The sequence below is a fragment of the Populus trichocarpa genome, chromosome 15 (genome assembly GCF_000002775.5).
Source record: "Populus trichocarpa isolate Nisqually-1 chromosome 15, P.trichocarpa_v4.1, whole genome shotgun sequence".
In the NCBI taxonomy this organism is placed as follows: Eukaryota; Viridiplantae; Streptophyta; class Magnoliopsida; order Malpighiales; family Salicaceae; genus Populus; species Populus trichocarpa.
The window spans coordinates 2,102,705-2,120,711 of record NC_037299.2 but is presented as its reverse complement, the minus strand read 5'-3'; the positions used below and the strand labels follow the sequence as shown (position 1 = coordinate 2,120,711).

The 18,007-nt window shown below is 32.5% G+C and overlaps 1 protein-coding gene across 9 annotated transcripts; it reads left to right on the top strand.

Annotated features, from left to right (window-relative positions):
- The first annotated feature begins 1,178 nt into the window (after nt 1-1,178).
- On the top strand, nt 1,179-17,259 carry LOC18105634 (UDP-glycosyltransferase 88B1). Of its 9 annotated transcripts, none has more exons than XM_052447360.1 (3): nt 1,183-1,329; nt 4,479-4,507; nt 15,911-17,259. In XM_052447360.1, the coding sequence occupies exons 1-3, from the start codon at nt 1,249-1,251 to the stop codon at nt 17,109-17,111; spliced, it is 1,311 nt and encodes a 436-aa protein (XP_052303320.1). In that variant the 5' UTR covers nt 1,183-1,248; the 3' UTR covers nt 17,112-17,259. The 9 variants fall into 9 exon arrangements, 8 of the variants coding, with proteins under 8 accessions (XP_052303319.1, XP_052303320.1, XP_052303321.1 ...); XM_052447361.1 differs by having other exon boundaries at nt 1,184-1,329; nt 4,479-5,589; nt 16,993-17,259; XM_052447359.1 differs by lacking the exon at nt 4,479-4,507 and having other exon boundaries at nt 1,179-1,329; nt 15,882-17,259.
- The last annotated feature ends 748 nt before the right edge of the window (nt 17,260-18,007 follow it).

Genomic DNA, 18,007 nt, shown 5'->3' with positions numbered 1-18,007 from the left:
TCATTAAACTGTAAGGATAAAAATAAAATGTACTCTTTACACTCCTTGGAAATTCTATATGAATTGGTTATGGTATTTTTAATCATCTTGCAAAATTAGAAGAATAATTTATAATTTACTCTTTAAGAAACATGATTGGAGAATTGCAATATTAGTTTATATATTATGATTTTTATAATAAAAAAAATTGTGTGCTATCATAATTCTGTATTCAAATTTTGCTGTCAGTATTTAGTAAAAATTATTTTTTAAAGTATATTAAGTCGGTGAAATTCTCAAAATCATTTGAAGAAAAAAATTAGTATTGATTGAAAAACAAATTAATTAATCTAAAATATTATTAACACTTGAAAAAAAAGCATTTATATATTCTAATATATAAAAAAAAACAAGAAATAGTATCTAAAAAATCTTTTGGACTTTGGAGTCTATATGTACCTAAATACTAGGTATTAATATTTGCCAATAATTGATTGTAATTAGGATAATTAAAAAAAATGTCTTTGTTTCAACTAATTTTTAACTCATCATTACACTTGGAACTGATTTTTATTCCGAAGCCATTAATTATAATAGTATCACATCATCATATTGATGATTATTTTCGGTTTTATTTTTATTGAAAAAAATAATTAAATAATTTTTTTTAAAAAAATTTGAAACCGGTTCAAACTGACTGGTTTCGATTTGATTCGGTTTTTTAGAATAAGAACTGGTTTGGCTCGGTTTTGGCTCGGTTTGGCTTGATTTTTGTCCGGTTTAACTCAGTTTTTTCGATTTGGGTTCGATTTTTTCGGTTTTAAGCTTATAAAACCAAAACCGAACCGGTTGGTTTTTTCAAAATTTTAATTTGTTTAATCGATTTATTTACACGGTTCGGTTTTTTCAGTTATTTTTTTCCCCGTTGAATTGGTTTTTAAGTTTTTTCTCACACTACTATGACTTAAATATATTTATGATAAAAAAAATATTAATATATTTAAAATATTTTAAAAATAATATAATAATTTTTAAGTGTAAAAAGCCATTTGAAATACAGGTAGTAATTGACTGGAAAAACAAACAGTCACTGAGGTCAAGCGGGCCCCAGACAAAACCAAAGTTAAATTGCATATAAAGCGCCTCGACGGTCTTCACTGTGATCTCCTCATCTCTATCTTTCTCCCTGTCGGTGGTTGTGGACTTGTGCGAAAAGAGCAAATTCTCGAACACCACCCTTCAATCTCAATTACAATCATAATCTCCGCCATGCCAACTGAATCAATCTCCATTGATGACCCCTACTTTTCCACACTCTGTAACACCAATCCCTCCATAACTCTTATTCACCTCCCTCAGGTTTCTCTCCCTCCCAACTCTTTCTTTGAGCTCCCTGAGCTCAACAACACCAACCTCCACCAGACCCTCTTAAATCTTTCTAAATCCTCCAATATAAAAGCCTTGATTATAGATTTCTTCTGCAGTGCTGCTTTTGAGTTTGTGTCCTCTAGACACAACATCCCCATTTACTTTTTGATATTAAAACATTGAAATAATTCAAAAAATAAAAATAAAATTTAAAACAAAAAAATTTAAAACTTTTAAAAAATATAATTTTAATAGCGTTCCCGTGCTTTACTTGATCGGAAGATAACATTAACGAACACGGTTCATGAAATGTTAAAGAATTGCTCTCAATTCAAAATGTTAGAGTGGTTGGTTAGGTAATTTTTAAACCTTTTCTCCACATTTATATATTCAATAAATACATGGTATGTCATTCCAGGCGGATAGTCCTATATCCGATATGAATCCAATAATAACAATATCTGTGTCATTCTGACGTGTTGTGCTTAATAATTACAAGGGTGTCGAAAGCTCGTCACCCATTGCTTTATTTTTTTCTTTAATTAATTTTTCTTTAATATTTATTAGCTTAATAGTTCTCTCTTGAATACTGCTCGAGTGCTAATTAAGTTAATCCAGCATTTAAGAGAATTAAAAGTTGCAGCTCAGTGAAGAAAGGACGTCGAGATTTGGTAGACAGTTCAAATGTCATACTTAATTAAGAAGGGGGTAACAATTATGTTATTTAATCTTGATTGATATTTAAATTTATCTAAAAATAAATACTCTTATTGTGGAATAAAATAAGAAAAATAATAAATCAACTTTCAAATCACTCTACCAAGGGGGAAAAGAAACCAACGCTGACAGAGCCAACATTTTCATACCCATTAATCAAAGCATGAAGAGATGGGCACTGTAATTTCATGGCAAGTGGTCAATTTTAGATGGGACTGGTTTCAACCCCTCTCTATCTAACAATTTTAGATGGGACTGGTTTCAACCTTCCTTGTGGAATTTGGTAAAGTTAGGATTGCTTGTTTTTTTTTTTTTTTTATTAATATGAGTGTTTGGGTCAGTTTGTGTGTACCTCGACTAATTGCACAGACCTTGAAGTTAACGACCATATAAACTTCCGGTGACCATCATATTAACAACCACAAAGCTCGAACCTGAAATCACAGGAAAAGCAAACCCTTTAGTTCTAAATTCTTATTACTGGACCACCTACTAAATGGTTAGTTAGACTTGCTTGTTGTTCTTAGGATAGATTGGGCCATGCATAAAATAGTTAGATTTTCGGCCATCCTGGCTCAGCTCAAGATTGACTTAACTCAATGAATTCTTAAAAATTACAGTAAATTATTTTATTAATTAACAGTACAATAAAACATGTGTGGTTATTTATTATGGCAAATCTCTCAGTGTACTCTCTCACAAATTATTGTTAATTAAAATAATTAATTTTTTAAAAAATTTAATTTAGTTCTTGAATTTAAGCACGGAATTTCCGCTTTTATAAATAGTTATAAATAAATATTCATTTATTTATTTTTTTAAAAGGTGATCATGTTAAACTCACTGCTTATTTATAGAGAAAATACTGAAATACTTGATCATCCTATATCCGAAAGAACCTGCATAAAAACAATTAAAAAATATACTAGGATACTTATCATTCAGTCTTCGGATAACCCCATATTAAAAAAAAAAAAAAACCAACGCTCACGAGCTGCCATTCAAACCCATGAATCAATGCAATTTCATGGCAAGTGGTCAAATTTAGATGGGACTGGTTTCAACCCCTCTATCTAACAATTATCTTCAAGAAATTTAAAGGGAGTGGTCTCGTACATATCCTCATTTCCTTTTCTTTTTTTTTGGGTTTAGATACGAGAGTACGTTTTTTTAAAATCATTTGAAAAAATAATTAAATGCGTAAATGATTTGAGAATATTCTTTGGCTTAAAAAAAAAACGAAGTGACTTTAGCCTGTAGCGAGGAGAGTCAATTTACATGGAAATGGCAATCCAGACCCCATCTAGCGCAAAATTTGCCCACTCTTGTGAGCACTATTATTAAACCCGGCCTGATTTGACGGGTTGATTCGATGCTGGATTGGTTTGAATTTATTAAAATATTGGCCGGGGCATCAACCCGATAAAATCCGGTACCTGGGCGACTCGAGCGAACCTGGACGAGATCCTTTTTTTTTCTTCAAATGTGGTTTTCCTCCTATACCTCTCTTTTTTTATATTTTTTTAATTGGTTATTAATATTTTTTAAAGTTCACTATATAAATATTAAAAAAATATTTTATTTTTTCAATGCGAGATTTGAAACCCTTTAGTATATATACTCTATATTCGTAAGAAAAAAGTTATTTTTTCAATGTGAGATTTGAAATCCTTTCGTATATATACTCTATGTTCATAATAAAAAAGTTATGTTTTTCAAAGTGGGATAAAAAAATTTTTGGTTTAAATACTTCAATTTAAAAGGATAACATAGTATCTTTTCAATGTGAAATTTGAATCCCTTTAGTATATATATTCTATAGGTTTTTTCAATGTAGGATAAAAAACTTTTTAAAATATTATTTTAAATTTTATTATTTATAACATGTATAGTTTATATTTACATTGATGTTTTTTTGATTTTTTCTTATGAAATACAACATGGTTGGATTGAAAGTCAAAAAAATCAAAGTTAAAAAATATTTTAAAAAAAACAATTTAATACTTTTTTTTTTTTTACTGTAAAAGGCCATTTGAAATACAGGCAGTAATCGACTGGAAAAACAAACACTCACTGAGGTGAAGCCCACAGAAAAAACCAAAGTTAAATTGCATATAAAGCACATCCAAGGTCCTTACTGCGATATCATATCTCCATCTTTCTCTCTTTCGGTGGTTGTGGACTTGTGCGAAAACAGAGAAGCCTGCCACATGGAGGATACCATCGTCTTGTACCCATCACCTGGCAGAGGCCACTTATTCTCTATGGTGGAACTAGGAAAGCAAATTCTCGAACACCACCCTTCAATCTCAATTACAATCATAGTCTCCGCCATGCCAACTGAATCAATCTCCATTGATGACCCCTACTTTTCCACACTCTGTAACACCAATCCCTCCATAACTCTTATTCACCTCCCTCAAGTTTCTCTCCCTCCCAACACCTCCTTTTCTCCTCTAGATTTCGTATCCTCTTTCTTTGAGCTCCCTGAGCTCAACAACACCAACCTCCACCAGACCCTCTTAAATCTTTCTAAATCCTCCAATATAAAAGCCTTGATTACAGATTTCTTCTGCAGTGCTGCTTTTGAGTTTGTGTCCTCTAGACACAACATCCCCATTTACTTTTTCTACACTTCTGATGCAAGTGGCCTCTGCACGTTTCTTCACCTCCCTATCCTTGATAAGATCATCACAAAGAGCTTCAAAGACCTTGACATAATTATTGATTTACCTGGCATACCAAAAATTCCATCAAAAGAGTTGCCACCGGCTATTTCTGACCGGTCCCACAGAGTTTACCAATACTTCGTTGACACTGCCAAGCTGATGATCAAGTCTGCAGGACTCATAATAAATACATTTGAGTTCCTTGAACGTAAGGCACTTCAGGCAATACAAGAAGGAAAGTGCGGCGCCCCAGATGAGCCAGTACCACCATTGTTTTGCGTTGGTCCACTTTTAACCACTAGCGAAAGCAAAAGCGAACACGAGTGTCTGACATGGCTTGACTCGCAACCAACCCGCAGTGTTTTATTTCTTTGTTTCGGCAGCATGGGAGTCTTTAATTCGCGTCAGTTAAGGGAAACGGCTATTGGGTTGGAGAAAAGTGGTGTTAGGTTCTTATGGGTGGTGCGTCCTCCCCTGGCTGATAGCCAAACCCAAGCAGGCAGGTCAAGCACTCCAAATGAGCCATGTTTGGATTTACTTTTGCCAGAAGGGTTCTTGGAGAGAACCCAAGATCGGGGATTTCTAGTGAATTCATGGGCACCACAAGTTGAAATACTCAACCACGGCTCGGTTGGAGGGTTTGTGACTCATTGTGGATGGAATTCTGTACTTGAAGCCCTGTGTGCTGGGGTGCCAATGGTGGCTTGGCCTCTGTATGCAGAGCAAAGGATGAATAGGATTTTCTTGGTTGAGGAAATGAAGGTGGCTCTAGCATTTAGAGAAGCTGGGGACGATCAGTTTGTGAACGCGGCCGAGCTGGAGGAGCGTGTGATTGAGCTGATGAACTCGAAGAAAGGTGAAGCTGTTCGAGAAAGGGTTCTGAAACTTAGGGAGGATGCGGTGGTGGCAAAGAGTGACGGAGGATCTTCTTGCATAGCCATGGCTAAGTTGGTGGATTGTTTTAAAAAAGGTTGATAATTGTAAACCGCGGGCTTGAAACCATTAGTGTTCAACAATGGGATCTATCTTGTTTGCTGATCATTTTTACCTGAACATGAACTTTCCAATATGTAATCTTTCGAAAGAAAAGTAAATTCAAATTAAGTTCCAATGTTCCTAAGAAAGGCCCTGAGGAGACAAGGATTTGTGATGTATCAAGCCATTGTTTTGTCACTAATTACAATGTACTCTGTTTGCCAATGCGGCGGTAATAAATTGCTTATTAGCATGTTTTTTAATTTGTTTTTTGTTTGAAAGAAATATAAATTAAATTTTTTTTTAATAATTTTAATGTATTAATATTAAAAATAAAGAAACCTAAATAAACATAATCTTGATATGTTTTTAATTAAAAGATATTTTCACAAAAATATCATGCAATATGCAATGCATTATCAAGCAAAACAGATTATATATTCATGACAACAAATCGCAAATAATAGGGTATTGATACCTTGGAACAAAAAATAATAAATGATCATGTTAAGCCTCTTGCACACGTTGGTGACTAATAAAAAGAAGTTACATGTTACAAAATGAGATGATATTTGATTGAATAAACTAATAATAAATATATGTATACTAGCTATGTGAACCTTCCTTCGCCGCGGATCAAATAATCAAATTTTTTTAAAAGAACTCCTAAACAAAATAAAAGAGAGGATGTTTTGTCTATTTTTTTGTTTTTGATTTTTTAACCCGTCATGTCACTTTATTTTGTATTTAAACCAAAAAGGTTTATTATCTCATATTGACAAAACATAAATATATACTAAAATATTTCAAATCCCACATGGAAAAAAATACATTATTATAGTATTTATATAGTGAACTATGAAACGAGTTAGTAACCAACTTAAAAATATAAGAAAACGAAGGGTCTAGTGTAGGAGAAAAAACACATTTGAAAAAAAAAAGGTCTCTTTCAGATTTTTGCCGAATCGCCCTAGTTTCGGGTTGACCTTGCAGGTTGACTGGTTTACTCCTGGTCAATTGCAGACTTAGATTTTGAATGAAAAAGACCCACTAACGCTGCTGGGCCTGACCTACTAGCAGGACCCAAAGTGTTGGGTGCTACTTTGGGCATGGCCCAAGCTGTTGGGTCCTGGTTAGAAAAGGATTCAGAGATGTTGGGTCCTGGTAGCAGAAGGGTCCATTTAGGTGTTGGGTCATGGTAGTAGGCAGGACCCAAAGTTGTTGGGTCCTGGTGGCAGCAAGATCCAATTAGGCGTTGGGTCAAGGTAGGTGGGAGGCAAGGCCCAAAGCTGTTGAGTCCTGGTTCTGAGGCCCAATGTTGTTGGGTCTTGATGAATTGGGTGGCAGGGCCCTAATTGTTGGGTCATGGTGTGTGTGAGGCTGGGTGCTGCACTGACAGGACCCAACACCCACATGGGTCCTGCACCAGGCAGGACCCAAAGCTATTTTGAGTCCTGCACCCGGCAGAACCCAGAGGTATTCTGGGCCCTGCACCCGACATGATTCAACACCCAATTGGATTCTGCACACGTCAGGACCCAAAGCAATGTTGGGTCCTGCACCCGGCAGGACCAACCCTAATGGTTCTTGCAAGGGGCTGGACCTAACACATAATTTATTTATGTATTTAATAATATATATAATTCAAAACTATTGTATAAAAAATTTAAAGATAATAAAACATTGATAAAACTTTGAATCTCCTACACTAATGTTATAAAATTAAAATATCTTCTAGCACCCAATATATAATCTCATATATAATACCAAAACTTTATAAAGTATATGATGTGAATCAAAAATTTATTGAGAGCTCCATCAATTTTAATACGACAATATTAGAGAATTATTTACTCAGCCAGACACAATCTCAATATTTTTTTAAAAAATATATTTTAAAAAAATATAACAACATGACAAAAAGTATTATTTTGAAACAAATAAAAGAATTAAAATTTTAAAATTTCTTGGGTCTAGCGTCGCAGCCAAACACAATGCCATCATATTTTTAAAAAAGAATACGAAAACATAAAAAGATTATTAATTTGAAGTAAAGAAAAAAAACTTAAAAATTGTCAAATTTTTTTCAAAGAAATTTTGAAATGCAAAATCAAACATGATCTAATTAATTTGAAGTAAAGAAAAAAAATATCAAACGAATATTAATTTGAAGTAAAAAAAATAAAAGTTTTTTCAATTTCTTGAGTTTTGCCTCTCAACCAGACACAATCTCAAAATATGTTTTTTTTCAAAAAAAAAATATTTAAAAAATAATACAAAAACATGAAGAAAATATTATTTTGAAGTAAAGAAAAAAATTAAAAATTTTAAAATTTCTTGGGTCTAGCCTTACAGTCAGACACAATCTCAACATATTTGTTTTTGAAATAATACCAAAACATAAGAAAAATATTAATTTGAAGCAAAGAAAAAAATTTAAAAATTATTTTCAAACAATTTTCGAAACAAAAAATCTAACATGATTTAATTAGGAAATTCAACCCAACCTGAAACGTGAAAAAATTATCATCACCCAACTTTTATACAATATAAAAGAAATCTCATCAATTTATTTTGAAAAAATGTTATAAAATTAAAATATCTTCTAGCACCCAATAAATAATCTCATATATAATACCAAAACTTTATAAAGTATATGATGTGAATCAAAAATTTATTGAGAGCTCCATCAATTTTAATACGACAATATTAGAGAATTATTTACTCAGCCAGACACAATCTCAATATTTTTTTAAAAAATATATTTTTAAAAAATATAACAACATGACAAAAAGTATTATTTTGAAACAAATAAAAGAATTAAAATTTTAAAATTTCTTGGGTCTAGCGTCGCAGCCAAACACAATGCCATCATATTTTTAAAAAAGAATACGAAAACATAAAAAGATTATTAATTTGAAGTAAAGAAAAAAAACTTAAAAATTGTCAAATTTTTTTCAAAGAAATTTTGAAATGCAAAATCAAACATGATCTAATTAATTTGAAGTAAAGAAAAAAAATATCAAACGAATATTAATTTGAAGTAAAAAAAATAAAAGTTTTTTCAATTTCTTGAGTTTTGCCTCTCAACCAGACACAATCTCCATATATGTTTTTTTTCAAAAAAAATATTTAAAAAATAATACAAAAACATGAAGAAAATATTATTTTGAAGTAAAGAAAAAAATTAAAAATTTTAAAATTTCTTGGGTTTAGCCTCGCAGTAAGACACAATCTCAACATATTTGTTTTTGAAATAATACCAAAACATAAGAAAAATATTAATTTGAAGCTAAGAAAAAAATTTAAAAATTATTTTCAAACAATTTTCGAAACACAAAATCTAACATGATTTAATTAGGAAATTCAACCCAACCTGAAACGTGAAAAAATTATCATCACCCAACTTTTATACAATATAAAAGAAATCTCATCAATTTATTTTGAAATATAAATTTGAATAAGAGAAGACAACGACAAAGAAATTTAACTGGTATGACTGTTACGACTGGAAGCCAGTCGTCCTTATTGATCAATGATCTTACATTAATATTCAATGGTGGTGTTATACTGTAGTGAAGAAGATATACATATATACGATGTGCAGAGGCATAAAGAGGCGTCTTGGGGTCTTGCTGGGGGCAGGACCCAAAGCTAATGTGTCCTGCTGCAGCAACCTGAACCAACAGTGTTGGGTTTGGCTACCAAAGCCAAACCCAACGGCTCTACTATCGCCTCTGCCGCTGCATCGTTCTCATCTTAATGGCAAAAGTCAAATGAGCAACGCCCTCAGCCGCAATTCTCGACTAAAAACACAGGAAAGGAACGCCTCCAGGTTGCGGTTGGCTACAGTGTCGTCCAGTTAATTGTATCTTGGTTCACAGTGAAAAATCTCCATACATTTTACTATATAGCTAAGCAATTGTACAAGTCCACAGTTAATTGTCTCTTGGTCTATAATGTATATATGTATAGTAAGTCCACAGTAAATTGTTTTTTGGTCCAAAACACATTCATGTATAGTAGAAATCTCACGCGTTTTAAAGTTCTGCTAATACATATATAAATAAATACTATGAAATAATTAAAGGGATTAGAGTTCAATGTTGTTGTAGTAAGCAACAAATTTTTTTTATAGATAGAGTGGGGAAACAATATCAAGAAAACACCCATCTTATCAACCAGGAAGGAGAAGGAGAAGTTCGAAGTGGGATCCTAACATGTTAAAAATGTATTTGAAAATATAATAATGATTGTTTTTTAAAATAGTTTTTTTTGTTGTGAAAATACATTAAAATAACATAATTTTTAATAATTCAAAATATATTATAACATTAAAATAATTCAAAAAATAAAAATAAAAATAAAAGTTTAAACAAAATACTTTAAAATTTTAAAAAATATATATAATTTCAATAACGTTCCAGGTGCTTGGTTGCTCGGAAGATAACTTTAACGAACATGGTTCAAGAAATGTTAAAGAATTGCTCTCAATTCAAAATGTCATTTATATACTCAATAAATAATAATATCAAAAGGTAAAGTTAATTTTTAAACCCTTTTCTCCACATTTATATATTCAATAAATACATGGGATGTCATTCCAGGCGGATAGAACTATATCCGATATGTATCCAATAATAACAATATCTGTGTCATTCTGACGTGTTGTGCTTAATAATTCCAAGGGTGTCGAAACCGATATCCGATATGTATCTAATATTATTTTTTTTATAAATAATAAAGTGAGAAAACAAAAAAAAAAACCGAAAAAACCAAACCGAGCAAAAAAACTGATTAAAATATTTAGAAAAAATCTCGGTTCGGTTTTCGATTTTGTAATGCAGAAATCAGTTAAACCGGACCGAACCGAACCGATTCTAAAAAATAAACAAATCTTTGTGCCAGCAACCTAATCCTAGCACCTGCGGCCACCTCCTCTCATTAGACTCTCAAACACATACACGAGACAACCAAAGACATGCCAACTCCAAGCATCAGCTGAAATTTGAAACCAATCAAACCTCTCAAGTCTCAACAATAGATCAACGACTAAACGTGTTGGTGATTCCAGAAGAAAGTGCCTTTTTTTCATAGCAAAAGGAGGGCTTAGGCAACTATTTCCGGCAGGGAAGCCGGGAGCGAAAGCCAACAGGCGAGGGTTTTGAATTCCAAAGTCTCAACCGTAAGGGAACGAACTACATAGGATTCTCTAGCTTTTGATCTTAGAAGGCGACCCAAGGGAGGGCTGTGACTTATACGAGTGACCACCCCTCCCGCTATGGTCAAGCTGCTTCGCCCCTCTCCTGACAAGGTCGGTCTCCAAAGACCCTATATTCATCTCTATTTTATAATAATTCTTGAAAAAACACTTTTGAAAAAAAAAAAGGTCTCTTTCAGATTTTTGCCGGATCGCCCTAGTTTTGGGTTGACCATGCCGGGTGACTGGTTTACTTCTGGTCAATTGCAGACTTAGATTTTGAATGAAACAGACCCAATAACGTTGTTGGGCCTGGCCTCCTAGCAAGACCCAAATATATTAAAATAATATATTTTTTATTTTTTTTAAATTATTTTTGATATTAAAACATTAAAATAATTCAAAAAACAAAAAAAAATATATTAAAAAAAAACAAAAAAACTTAAAACTTTTAAAAATATATAATTTTAATAGCGTTCTCGTGCTTTACTTGATCGGAAGATAACATTAACGAACACGGTTCATAAAATGTTAAAGAATTGCTCTCAATTCAAAATATTAGAGTGGTTGGTTAGGTAATTTTTAAACCTTTTCTCCACATTTATATATTCAATAAATACATGGTATGTCATTCCAGGCGGATAGTCCTATATCCGATATGAATCCAATAATAACAATATCTGTGTCATTCTGACGTGTTGTGCTTAATAATTCCAAGGGTGTCGAAAGCTCGTCACCCATTGCTTTATTTTTTTCTTTAATTAAATTTTCTTTAATATTTATTAGCTTAATAGTTCTCTCTTGAATACTGCTCGAGTGCTAATTAAGTTAATCCAGCATTTAAGAGAATTAAAAGTTGCAGCTCAGTGAAGAAAGGACGTCGAGATTTGGTAGACAGTTCAAATGTCATACTTAATTAAGAAGGGGGTAATAATTATGTTATTTAATCTTGATTGATATTTAAATTTATCTAAAAATAAATAATCTTATTGTGGAATAAAATAAGAAAAATAATAAATCAACTTTCAAATCACTCTAGCAAGGGGAAAAAAAGAAAACAACGCTCACAGGGCTGTAATTTTCATACCCATGAATCAAAGCGTGAAGAGATGAGCACTGTAATTTTCATACCCATGGTCACTTTTAGATGGGACTGGTTTCAACCCCTCTCTATCTAACAATTAATTCACTATTTATTGACACTATATTCTTCAAGAAATTTAAAAGCGACTGGTTTCAACCCCTCTCTATCTAACAATTTTAGATGGGGACTGGTTTCAACCCCTCTTGCGGGTTTTGGTAAAGTTAGGCTTGCTTGTTGTTCTTTAGGATAGATGGGTCATATAAAAATATGTTAATAATGTTTTTTTAGTTTTTAAAAATTATTTTTGAGATCAGTACATTAAAATGATTAAATACTCTCTCATAAATTATTGTGAATTGAAACAGTTAGTTTTTTAAAAAATTTAATTTAGTCCTTGAGAACATCATCGTCTACACATATTCAGGCCATTAAAACAATTGGAATCAGTGTCAATGGGTTACACTCGATTAAAGGAGTCTTACGAAGATTACTTTAAGCCTTGATATTGCCTAAAAAACATATCCAAGTCGAGGACGAGAGAACTTATTTGGTTTCATTTTGTGATTTGAGTTGTTTTTTAGGTTGCCAAATTGATTTTTACATGTTATAAGATTGGTTTTTAGGTGTTCTTGGCTTTAAATGGGTTGAAAAAATGGTTTTGTTGGGTTAAAAACTATAGCATTAAAAATGTTTTTTAGGTTGCCAAATTGGTTTTTGTGGTTTTTTACTATGGCAAATCTCTCTGCGCATCCTCTCGTAAATTATTATGAATTAAAATAGTTAATTTTAAAAAAAATTTAATTTAATCCTTCAATTTAAGCACAGAATTCGAGCTTTTATAAATCATTATAAATAAATATTTATTTATTTATTAGATTATTGATCATCCTGTATCCGAAACAACCTGGATAAAAAAAATTAAAAAATATACTAGGATACTTGATCATTCAGTATTCGGATAACCCCATATTAAAAAAAAAAAAAAAAAAAAAACAACGCTCACGAGCTGCCATTCAAACCCATGAATCATGCAATTTCATGGCAAGTGGTCAAATTTAGATGGGACTGGTTTCAACCCCTCTATCTAACAATTATCTTCAAGAAATTTAAAGGGAGTGGTCTAGTACATATCCTCATTTCCTTTTCTTCTTTTTTGTGGGTTTCGATACGAGAGTACGTTTTTTTAAAATCATTTGAAAAAATAATTAAATGCGTAAATGATTTGAAAATATTCTTTGGCTTAAAAAAAATGAAGTGACTTTGGGCTGTAGCGAGGAGAGTCAATTTACATGGAAATGGCAATCCAGACCCCATCTAGCCCAAAATTTGCTCATTCTTGTGGGTACTGTTATTAAACCCGGTCTGACCTAGTGGGTTGACTCGATTGCTGGACTAGTATGGATTTGTTAAAAGACTGACCGGTTCAACAACCCGGTAAAATCCAGTACCTGGGCGACTCAGGCGAACCCGGACGAGACCTTTTTTTTTTCTTTTCAAATGTGGTTTTCCTCCCATACCTTTCTTTTTTCATATTTTTTTAGTTGGTTATTAACATTTTTTAAAGTTCACTATATACAGATTAGAAAAATATTTTATTTTTTCAATGTGAGATTTGAAACCCTTTATTGTATATACTCTATGTTCCCAAGAAAAAAATTATTTTTTCAATGTGAGATTTGAAATCCTTTCGTATATATACTCTATGTTCATAATAAAAAAGTTATGTTTTTCAAAGTGGGATAAAAAACCTTTTGGTTTAAATACTTCAATTTTAAAGGATAATATAATATCTTTTCAATGTGAGATTTGAATCTCTTTAGTATATATACTCTATGTTCACAAGAAAAAAGTTAGGTTTTTTCAATGTGAGATAAAAAACTTTAACTTCATTATTTACAACATGTATAGCCTATATTCACATGGATTTTTTCTTAATTTTTTCATATGAAATACAAAATGGTTGGATTGAAAGTCAAAAAATCAAAGTGAAAATAACAAGTTAAATAGGTGGTGAATTCTTCATACAAAATTTTTTATTTTAGTCCCTTATCTTTTTCGGTTTATAGGTGATTGCCCCTTTTAGTTTTCAAAAATTCAATTTTGATGTAAAAGTTTATTCCCCTTATTTTTCAAACCTTTTATGCGAAAGGGGAGAGAGATTCGCCCATTTTAATAAGAAAAGAAAAGAAAAAACAAGCTCAAGTGTGCAAGCCTGGGATGTTCTTTTTAGAGGCCTAGTGTGCTGAGGCATTAGCTAGCCTTATGGGGGTTTTCCACCCTTTTTAGATATTGAAATAAATTAACCCTGTTAGTTTCATGACCGGGATTGTAAGTTCGACGAGTTAAGTCACAACATTCAGTGTATTATTTTTTTTGCTTAATGCACTTTTAGTACCTCAATTGTTTTTTTTTAAAAAACATTTTCATCCTTATTATCGATGATCTATTTTTATAATTAACTAAGATTTAAAGAAAAAAAAAACAATTTCACCCTTTATTAACAACGATTTGCTTTTGCTGTCTCCAGTCCCAGACATCTTTAATGTTATTTTTTTCTTTTTAAAAAATATTTAATTAAAAAATATCACATTCACATTATTTTCATGTAATTCTATTAAATGAAACTAATCTATGGAATAAAAAATTATTGAATCCGATGACGTGTATGACTAGCATGAAAAGTTTGGTTAGTTGACTCCGGTTCACTTGTTTTCTATAAAAATATTTTTTTTATTTTGTCCTTCAACATTGAACTAACTCAAGATTTAAGTTCTCAACTTGTTTTTTTCAAGATTATCCCGAAACTTTCAAGTGTCAACCAGAATAATCTAGGTTGATCCAATATGTTTACTTCCTCATGTTAGATAAAAATATCTTCTGATATGCAACTAATTTTAAATTCATGAATAAAATATTTGAACTTTCTTAAAAGATATATTTGTAATGTCTATATTTTTTTTGTTTGGTGATGTTTTCTTTTGCGTGGCGCGAGCTAATGGGCTAGCCTATAGGTCATTTTCACCGTGTATTTTCAAAGGTGAACGAGAAAATTGACAATGATCAATCTACAAATGACATTTGTGTCCATCAAAAAAGAAAATTTTACATCAATACCAAACAATGAAGGGCAAAATATTTATTACTTTTCTTAAATCCACAATAATTAATCTCTTCACGTGCTATAGAAAAAGCCAAGGCTGAGTACTTTTAGTTTTTTTTTTTTGTAATATACCTAACTATTAGGTATTATAATATTTGTCAATAATTGATTGTAATTCGCATCATAAAAAAAATGTAGATGTTTCAACTATTTTTTAACTCAATATTACACCTGGAACTGATTTTTTTTTCAAAGCCGATCAATTATAATAGTATCACATGATATGATTTTAGTATGCTTTCGCATGATATTTTTTAAAATTGCTTTCAATTGAAGTAATATATATAATATTAGTATATTAAAAATATTTAAAAAAAAACAATTTAATACGTTTTTTTTTACTGTAAAAGGCCATTTGAAATACAGGCAGTAATCGACTGGAAAAACAAACACTCACTGAGGTGAAGCCCACAGAAAAAGCCAAAGTTAAATTGCATATAAAGCACATCCAAGGTCCTTACTGCGATATCATATCTCTATCTTTCTCTCTTTCGGTGGTTGTGCGAAAAGAGAGAAGCCTGCCTCATGGAGGATACCATAGTCTTGTACCCATCACCTGGCAGAGGCCACTTATTCTCTATGGTGGAACTAGGAAAGCAAATTCTCGAACACCACCCTTCAATCTCAATTACAATCATAATCTCCGCCATGCCAACTGAATCAATCTCCATTGATGACCCCTACTTTTCCACACTCTGCAACACCAATCCCTCCATAACTCTTATTCACCTCCCTCAAGTTTCTCTCCCTCCCAACACCTCCTTTTCTCCTCTAGATTTCGTAGCCTCTTTCTTTGAGCTCCCTGAGCTCAACAACACCAACCTCCACCAGACCCTCTTAAATCTTTCTAAATCCTCCAATATAAAAGCCTTCATTATAGATTTCTTCTGCAGTGCTGCTTTTGAGTTTGTGTCCTCTAGACACAACATCCCCATTTACTTTTTCTACACTACTTGTGCAAGTGGCCTCTCCATGTTTCTTCACCTCCCTATCCTTGATAAGATCATCACAAAGAGCTTGAAAGACCTTGACATAATTATTGATTTACCTGGCATACCAAAAATTCCATCAAAAGAGTTGCCACCGGCTATTTCTGACCGGTCCCACAGAGTTTACCAATACCTCGTTGACACTGCCAAGCTGATGATCAAGTCTGCAGGACTCATAATAAATACATTTGAGTTACTTGAACGTAAGGCACTTCAGGCAATACAAGAAGGAAAGTGCGGCGCCCCAGATGAGCCAGTACCACCATTGTTTTGCGTTGGTCCACTTTTAACCACTAGCGAAAGCAAAAGCGAACACGAGTGTCTGACTTGGCTTGACTCGCAACCAACCCGCAGTGTTTTATTTCTTTGTTTCGGCAGCATGGGAGTCTTTAATTCGCGTCAGTTAAGGGAAACGGCTATTGGGTTGGAGAAAAGTGGTGTTAGGTTCTTGTGGGTGGTGCGTCCTCCCCTGGCTGATAGCCAAACCCAAGCAGGCAGGTCAAGCACTCCAAATGAGCCATGTTTGGATTTACTTTTGCCGGAAGGGTTCTTGGAGAGAACCAAAGATCGGGGATTTCTAGTGAATTCATGGGCACCACAAGTTGAAATACTCAACCACGGCTCGGTTGGAGGGTTTGTGACTCATTGTGGATGGAATTCTGTACTTGAAGCCCTGTGTGCTGGGGTGCCAATGGTGGCTTGGCCTCTGTATGCAGAGCAAAGGATGAATAGGATTTTCTTGGTTGAGGAAATGAAGGTGGCTCTAGCATTTAGAGAAGCTGGGGACGATCACTTTGTGAACGCGGCCGAGCTGGAGGAGCGTGTGATTGAGCTGATGAACTCGAAGAAAGGTGAAGCCGTTCGAGAAAGGGTTCTGAAACTTAGGGAGGATGCGGTGGTGGCAAAGAGTGACGGAGGATCTTCTTGCATAGCCATGGCTAAGTTGGTGGATTGTTTTAAAAAAGGTTAATCATTGTAAACCGCGGGCTTGAAACCATGAGTGTTCAACAATGGGATCTATCTTGTTTGCTGATCATTTTTACCTGAACATGAACTTTCAATATGTAATCTTTCAAAAGAAAAGTAAATTCAAATTAAGTTGGTGCTCTGTTTGCTAATGCGGCGGTAATAAATTGCTTTTTGTTTGAAAGAAATATAAATTAATTTTTTTTTTGTTTTTTAATAATTTTAATGTATTAATATTAAAAATAAAAAAACCTAAATAAACATAATGTTGATATGTTTTTAATTAAAAGATATTTTCACAAAAATATCATGCAATATGCAATGCATTATCAAGCAAAACAGATTATATATTCATTACAACAAATCGCAAATAATAGGGTATTGATACCTTGGAACAAAAAATAATAAATGATCATGTTAAGCCTCTTGCACACGTTGGTGACTAATAAAAAAAAAGTTACATGTTACTAAATGAGATGATATTTGATTGAATAAACTAGCTATAACGACACACATAGATATATATACTAGCTATGTGATTCATGCTTTGCCGCGAGTTAAATAATCAAAATTTTTTAAAAGAGCTCCTAAACAAAATAAAAGAGAGGATGTTTTGTCTATTTTTTTTAGTTTTTGATTTTTTAACCCGTCATGTCATTTTATTTTGTATTTAAACCAAAAAGGTTTATTATGTCATATTGACAAAACATAAATATACACTAAAATGTTTCAAATCCCACATGAAAAAAAAATACATTATTATAATATTTATATAGTGAACTATGAAATGAGCTAGTAACCAACTTTAAAATATGAGAAAACAAAGGGTCTAGGGTAGGAGAAAAACACATTTGAAAAAAAAAAGTCTCTTTCAGATTTTTGCCGAATCGCCCTAGTTTT

Excerpts from the sequence above, each read along its gene's own strand:
- LOC18105634 (XM_006374221.3), top strand. The coding sequence starts at position 4,275 with ATGGAGGATACCATCGTCTTGTACCCATCAC. Across the intron at positions 4,306-15,708 it reads CATCGTCTTGTACCCATCAC|CTGGCAGAGGCCACTTATTC; the intron begins CTGGCAGAGGCC and ends TGTACCCATCAC.